Source organism: Salmo salar, chromosome 29, assembly GCF_965601325.2.
Source record: "Salmo salar chromosome 29, fSalSal1, whole genome shotgun sequence".
NCBI classification, from domain to species: domain Eukaryota; kingdom Metazoa; phylum Chordata; class Actinopteri; order Salmoniformes; family Salmonidae; genus Salmo; species Salmo salar.
The window spans coordinates 15,635,403-15,642,909 of NC_138319.1; the positions used below are offsets into that span (position 1 = coordinate 15,635,403).

General features: G+C 45.4%; 1 protein-coding gene across 1 annotated transcript; it reads left to right on the forward strand.

The window, feature by feature from the left end:
• Nucleotides 1–1,867: 1,867 nt before the first annotated feature.
• On the forward strand, nt 1,868–7,157 carry LOC106590194 (dermatan-sulfate epimerase-like protein). The gene has a single exon (XM_014180933.2). It carries the CDS (start codon nt 3,000–3,002, stop codon nt 6,657–6,659), a length of 3,660 nt encoding a protein of 1,219 aa, XP_014036408.1. The 5' UTR covers nt 1,868–2,999; the 3' UTR covers nt 6,660–7,157.
• The last annotated feature ends 350 nt before the right edge of the window (nt 7,158–7,507 follow it).

The following is a 7,507-nucleotide window of genomic DNA, read 5'->3' on the forward strand; positions in this document are numbered from 1 at the left end:
AGAGAAACCACCCTAGAGACGAGTTCTCAGACCGACATGATTGACAGCCAGACCTCATGGTAAGGTAAAGTGTTGCAACGCTCTTAAAAAAGTGAAACAGACACATTTTTTCAGTCAGACTCTACCCAGAGGCCATCATGCAGGACGCTGGCATGCTGTGTTACCCCGAGACTCTGGGGGAGGAATTGATATTCTCTGCAGGGACTGAGAGGAGTCTTTCATAGGACCCTGGTTCACTCCTCCCTTTGCTCCCAGCATGCCACGGTTTTAATAAGGGCACCGGCTGTTTGTTCACACCTCCCTGTTCAATATGCATGACCAGACCTTTTTTACCCCAACCCCAGCCAAACCCTGAGCTTTCTGATACTTCAAACAACCACTACGAACAGTAGTGAATGGCAAAGGGCCACCTATCGCTTGTCAGTCAAGAATCTGTCTCTCTCTGTGTGTGGATGCCATGTTGCCATGTTTGACACATCTTTGGCAACAAAGAGCTATAGCATTCAACCTCTTCTGATCTGATGTGTTTGAAACGTCACTAGGCAACGCGTGCCAAGCAACAACCTCAAGACCTCCTGTTCAGGGCCGTAGGCACCGACAGCTGTGGATAATAGTGATTAGAGTGTTTTTATCTCGTGGTAATGGGACTCCATCATCACAGTATGCAGAAGACTCTTGCAATTAGGCAGCTCAGTCGATCCAATGTTGCTCCGTCTAAAATACATATCTGACATTTGTAAGTTGTTGCCTTTCATCTCATTTTAAGAATGTTATTTGTTTCTCCCTCAAGGCGTGTTCTGTAAGGCAAAACCCACTGGGCACACACTAGTTGAATCAACGTTATTTCACGTCATTTTTGTTGAACCAACATGGAATAGACATTGAATTGACGTTTCTGCCCAGTGGGAAGTGTTTGTAGCAAACACAAGGGATTACGTTTATCCTTGCGTATCAGAAGCAAGAGAAATCTAGCTTTTCACTTTCATTTAGCCATCTTTGAAGACGAATTCTCTTGAGAAAAAAAAAATTATAATAAGGAAGGAGGAGGGGGACGCTTAATGGAGATTAAATGAGTCACCGGTATACTGTTGAGAGACCTGGAACCTGAACAGATGGACAATTAATGGTATTGAAAGGCAAGGAAGGGAAGTGGATGTGGCACAGGAGCCTCCATCTCTCTCTCTCTCCCTGCTGGAAGAGGAGAGTTGTGTCCTTGGGGAGATCTAGATGCATGACTCCTGCAAAGGGGCTGATAAGGGTAACTGTTGGTCCATTTTTTTTTACATGTAGTCTGAAAGTGCAACTCAGTGAGGTGGTTCCCACAGAATATCTTCCATGTAGACACTATGAGCTTGTATGAGTCTGGCAATGAGTAAAAAGTAAAAGGCAGCCACAGTGAAATAAAAACACAAAATTTCCTACAGTGAATACATGTCTCATATTCTCACGTGTTGTTTACTGTTATGGTCCTTTCAGTAGGCTAATTACTTTTCTGATTTTCTAAAGTACATGGCATCCCGGCACTGATTAAGGTGCCCATGCAGTGGCAGAGTAATTAGATAATGCTGATTGTTATTAGACTTCAATGACGCTGTAATTAAACATTTACACACTATTGTCGGTGTGATTGACATTCATTATTGGCAAGATCCATCAACAGGTTTTTGGACATATAGGTTTTCTACTAATTTGATGTAGGCTAAAAGTATTAACTCACGATAGAGTAATTCCAATTTGCGGCCGTTGTGCTGTTGTTTTTTTACACAATAATCTGCAACTCATTGAACTTCACATTTCACAGCTGCATTCTCGCGCAGGGAAATCTGAGAGCGCGCTTCCAAAATCACGGCTCCCTCTACAGGTAGTAAGGTGTACATTTTTCACTGACTGCTAGAAAACAATATCACACTGTAATACAGTAAGTAGGACGGACACATCAGACGCAGCAAGATACATACATGTTCAACCGCAATTGTTGTGTGATGCAGTATATATGCCGGAGTGGCATAAGCGAGCGCAAAGCAGCTGATTAGGCTGCAATGATTTTCCAGCCTGAACGTTTGTCTATTTCTGGGAATGTATTTTTAATTTTTTTATTGACAATGTTATGTCTCTTTTGAATACTTGGCAGTGACGACAACTTTCCCTTTTTAACTAGCCACTTAATCTAACGTTCGTTGGTTTGGGAAAGAAGACAAACTGCGAATAGGGGAGAATACATCATTTTAGAATGGAAAACGACTAAACCTTGGATTGGGACAGTACATCATCGCGACAGCTCGCAATGTTAAATGCGGAAATGCGCTATTTTCTTTGGTTTGTGGATATTTCAGCTCGATCGAGGAGAATAAAAAGCCTTTGGGTGTCTGTGATTGGACCGGACACGGACTGGGGCTGACTGATGTTTTTCCAGGAGGAAATGTTTTTTGGGGAGAGATGAAAAGGAGTTTGCTGCTGCACGCAGCAGGAGAGATACCAGTCACTCCATGCGCCACACTCCAGTGAGGGTTGAAAACGTGCCGGCAAAAACGAACAGATTCATGGATAATTCTATGTTTAATTTTTCTAAATTATTTATGTAAAATTGTTGTTTGATTGTACTTTTATTTTATGGGTTAGAACAGATGTGCACACCTCCACAACTTTATCTGGCTGCTGCGTTTTCAAATCTTTCCAAGTGGAGATGGACATTGTGCGTTTTGTACGGTATTGGACTGGAGTAGCCTATACAGTAGACAGAACATTAGTGCTGTCAAGCTCTGGCCTCCTGGCAATTATTCACGCTGACTGGTATTGTAGAATGCATGTTATTTTATTGTGAAAGAATATAGTCTGTCGTTTTTTTTTTTATAGAGAATGTGAGATTGAACTGTCAGAAAACACATCTCATATATATTTGAATATGTCTCCAAAATACATTTCTGAAGTTTTTGAAAAATACTTACGTTTGCCATTCAGCTTCAAAAAAGAGATGATAATATAAACAACACAACAACAAGATGTCTTGGACCATGGCAAAAAAGTGGATAGGGTGCTATATATTTTTACTGGCACTCATGGCAGTGGGAATGGCTTTTTCGGGTGTATTCAACGCGTCCGAAAAATATATTTTTACGGATGATTTGGTGCCGCTCAAACTCACCCAGGGTAAAGCATCAGAGCATCGAAAACTTCAATCTACCGATTCTCACCCCAACCTGTATTTCAACCAAGTTGATGTACAGCTTATGAGGCAAAGATCATCCAGCACACACAGCCACATTTTCAAAGTAATCAGAGCAGCGGTCTTGACCATGCTGTCCAATGTGCCCCTTTACATGCCCCCTGCAAAACATGAGGAGTTTACTAGCAAGTGGAATGAGATTTACGGGAACAACCTACCCCCCCTTGCTCTGTATTGCCTGCTGTGCCCAGAGGACTCAGGTGCCCTGCAGTTTCTTATGAAGTTTATGGATCGAATGGCAAATTACCCGGACTGGAAGGTGACCAGTGCGCCCAATGATGAGGTGCCCATGGCACACTCACTTACTGGGTTTGCCACCGCATATGACTTTATTTACTCGTTCCTGGACGAGCACCGACGGGATGTTTACCTCAAGAGAATTCTCTCTGAGACAGAGGAGCTGTATGAAACATCTAAGTATAGGGGTTGGGGGAAGCAGTATCTCCAAAATCATCAAACCACTAATATATTAGCCATCTTGACTGGGGCTATTGTGGTCGGCACCCACGATGACCCAGAAACAATGGTTTGGAAACAGGTGTCAGTCAATTATATGGAGAAGACCATGTTTCTCCTAAACCACATTGTGGACGGGTCACTAGATGAGGGCGTGGCATACGGGAGCTATACAGCCAAGTCAATCACGCAGTATGTTTTCTTAGCGCAACGTCATTTCAACATTGACAACACACAGAACAACTGGCTGCGGGAACACTTCTGGTTCTACTATGCCACTCTGCTGCCTGGCTTTCAGAGGACTGTGGGCATAGCCGACTCCAACTACAACTGGTTCTATGGCCCAGAGAGCCAGCTGGTGTTCCTAGACACATTTGTTATAAGAAACGGCACTGGGAACTGGCTAGCCCAGCAGATTAGAAAGCACAGGCCCAAGGACGGTCCCATGGGTCAGTCCTCTGCCCAGCGCTGGACTACCCTACACACTGAGTACATCTGGTACAATGCCCATCTCGCGGCACAACCTCCCCATGGCTTTGGCAAAGCCAGGATGCATATTTTCTCCAACTGGGGTGTGGTGACGTACGGAGCCGGGCTGCCCAACAGTCAGGGAAACACATTTGTCTCCTTTAAATCCGGGAAGCTGGGTGGCCGTGCCGTGTATGACATCGTTCATGCAAAGCCCTATTCATGGCTGGACGGCTGGAATAGCTTCAACCCAGGCCATGAGCACCCGGACCAAAACTCCTTCACTTTTGCCCCTAATGGACAGGTATTTGTGTCTGAAGCACTTTATGGGCCTAAGTACAGTTATCTGAACAATGTGCTGGTGTTCGGCCCCTCTCCCAGCAGCCAGTGTAACGCTCCATGGGAGGGCCAGCTGGGGGAGTGTGCTAAATGGCTGCGCTGGACAGATGAAGGGGTAGGGGATGCTGCTGGGGAGCTGATCGCTGCCTCCTCCCATAGAGACACTATGTTTGTAAGCGGGGAGGCAGCCCCAGCTTACTCTCCTGCCATGCGGCTGAAGAGTGTGTACAGGGCACTGGTGCTGCTCGACTCCCAGACCTTGCTAGTACTGGACCATGTTGAGAAGCTGGACGATTCGCCCATCACCTCGCAGAGTGCGTTCTTCCACAACCTCGACATTGACTTTAAATATGTCCCCTATAAATTCATGGACAAGTACAATGGGGCGTTGATGGATGTGTGGGATGCTCATTATAAAATGTTCTGGTTTGACAGTCAGGGTCTCAGCCCAGATACTAGGATACAGGAGGCCGAGCAGGCTGCGGAGTTCAAAAAGAGGTGGACACAGTATGTTAACGTCACTTTCCCCATGAGGGGCACAGTAAGCCGAGTGGCCTATGTGATGCATGGACCTTATGTCAAAGTGTCCAACTGTCGATTTCTGGACAGTAGCAAAAATGGTGTCAGACTATCTCTAGTTGTAAACAACACAGAGAAAATAGTTTCAGTTGTTACAAACTATAAAGACATAGGAACAAGATTAAGTTATTTAGGATTTGGGGGTTATGCCAAAATGGAGGACAGACATCAGATCATTCGATATGGCCTGGGGACTCACCTGGTTCCGAAACAAAACACAGTGGACAATCAGCTGTTTGATTTTGGATTCACAGTCAATGTGATAGCGGGGGTGATACTTTGTGTTGCTATTGTTTTTTTGACCCTGCAGAGAAAGTTCTATGTGTGCTTCAGTAGACTGATGCGCTATGCTCTGTTCTCGGTGCTCATACTGTGGATAGCTGCGTTGTTGTTCGTGTCAAACACCTGCGATCAACTCCTATGTGGGGTCAAATGGAAAGGTGTCAGCACTGACCCAGAGGTCAGCAAACAAATCAGACTTTATGATCAGCATCGCTTTGCCCTGCCAACCGTTGTCATAACGACCCTGCCTGGCTCAGGATCTGAAATACTTAAGAACCTTTTTGACAACAGCTCCGACTTTGTTTACATTCGGGTCCCCACGGAGCATGTAGACATTCCAGAGACCGAGTTCGAATTTGACTCGCTGGTTGATGCCTGTGAGTGGTCCAGAATGGACGCCCTGCGTGGACGCTTTAAAATCATCCAGGGCTGGCTGCACTCTCTGGTCCACAACACCAAGCTGCACTTGCAGAACATCCAGCTAGTGGAGAGTAGCAGGGCCAAGCTGCCCCAGAGAGCCCCAGGCCCCGGCAGTGACAGGAGGAAGAGGACCAGGAGGAAGGAGCCTGCCGCGGAGCTGAGGGGCAAGATGAGGGGCAGCCTTGACCGGGATGCTGAGTACGTCAGGGAGATGAGGCGCCACGTCAGTGAGTACCCCAATGCCCGAGTGGTCCTCAACATGAGGAGTGGAAGCTGGGGGCTCAAACTCCCCTTCCTTCAGGAGGTGGTGGGCCCGTCCCTGAGGGCCATCAATGTAGTCAGAGACCCCCGGGCGTGGATCTATCTCATGCTCTATAACAGTAAGCCCAGCTTTTACTCCCTTAAAAACATTCCTCAACACCTGTCCCTGATATTCAAGGAGGACGGTAACAGTAGCAGTACCAGGGACCGGTGCCCAGTCTCAGCCCCTGAGTTCAGAATGATCCGGAGGCTCTTGTCCCACTCGGAGGCCAGCGCCGTCCTCCTGCTGGCTCACCTGTGGCTGGCACACACTGCCGCAGTGCTCCGGGTTAGTGGGAGCCTCCAGGCAGAGGCCTACCTCCAGGTGAGGTTTGAGGACATAGTCACTTTCCCCCAGGAGACAGCTGAAAGGATCCACAGGTTCCTAGGGGTGCCGGTCACACCGGCGGCCCTCAACCAGCTCATGTTCACCACCTCCACAAACTTGTACAACCTGATGTACGAGGGGGACATATCACCAGCAAACATTAACATATGGAGGCAGAACATGCCTCGCAAGGACATCAGACTGATAGAGGACACATGTGGGGTGGTCATGAAAAGACTTGGGTACTCCAGGTTTATCAGCTAGTTAATGTTACTGCTGCAGGTCAGCTGATATCAAGTTGTCTTGTTTGTAGCTGTCAATCTTTTACTTTAATCATCTCTAATGTTGTATTTTGCACTGACCGGTAATGGAAGTGATATCATCACTGAGTCACTGATGGGAAGTAGTAACACGGGACAAAAACAATTATTTAAGCCCAATTATTTAACTGTGTTCTGGGTTTTACTCTGTTACATTATACGTGGGCGGTTCTACTCACACATGATACCTTGTGTTTGCAAGTGAGGGATGTTTTACATTAAAATTAGTTGAAGGGGAACTTTAAAAGTGAAAGTATTTGATTGTGTTTTCTCCCTATTATCCCTGGACAATTACTTTAAACACTCTTTGCTGGAGTGAGATTTCCACCCTTTGATGTGTTGTCTCTTAAAAAGTCTCCCAAAAAACGGCAATGTCTAAACAGATTATTTTTGTAAAGCTGTTTGGAGCTTAGAAATACAATATGTTCCTAGTGCTTAATTGCTTTTTAATATATATATATATATATATATATATATATATATATATATATATATATACACACACACTACCTTACAAAAGTTTGGTGTCACTTAGAACTGTCCTTGTTTTTGAAAGAAAAGCACATTTTTTGCCCATTAAAATAACAGAAATACAGTGTAGACATTGTTAATGCTGTAAATGACTATTGTAGCTGGAAACAGCTGATTTTCTAGGGAATATCTACATAGGCGTACAGAGGCCCATTATCAGCAAGCGTCACTCCTGTGTTCCAATGGCACGTTGTGTTAGCTAATTCAAGTTGATCATTTTAAAAGGCTAATTGATCATTAGGAAACCCATTTGCAATTATG

What these genes read in the sequence shown, in the direction of transcription:
- LOC106590194 (XM_014180933.2), top strand. Translation starts at nt 3,000, where the DNA reads ATGTCTTGGACCATGGCAAAAAAGTGGATAGGGTGCTATATATTTTTA.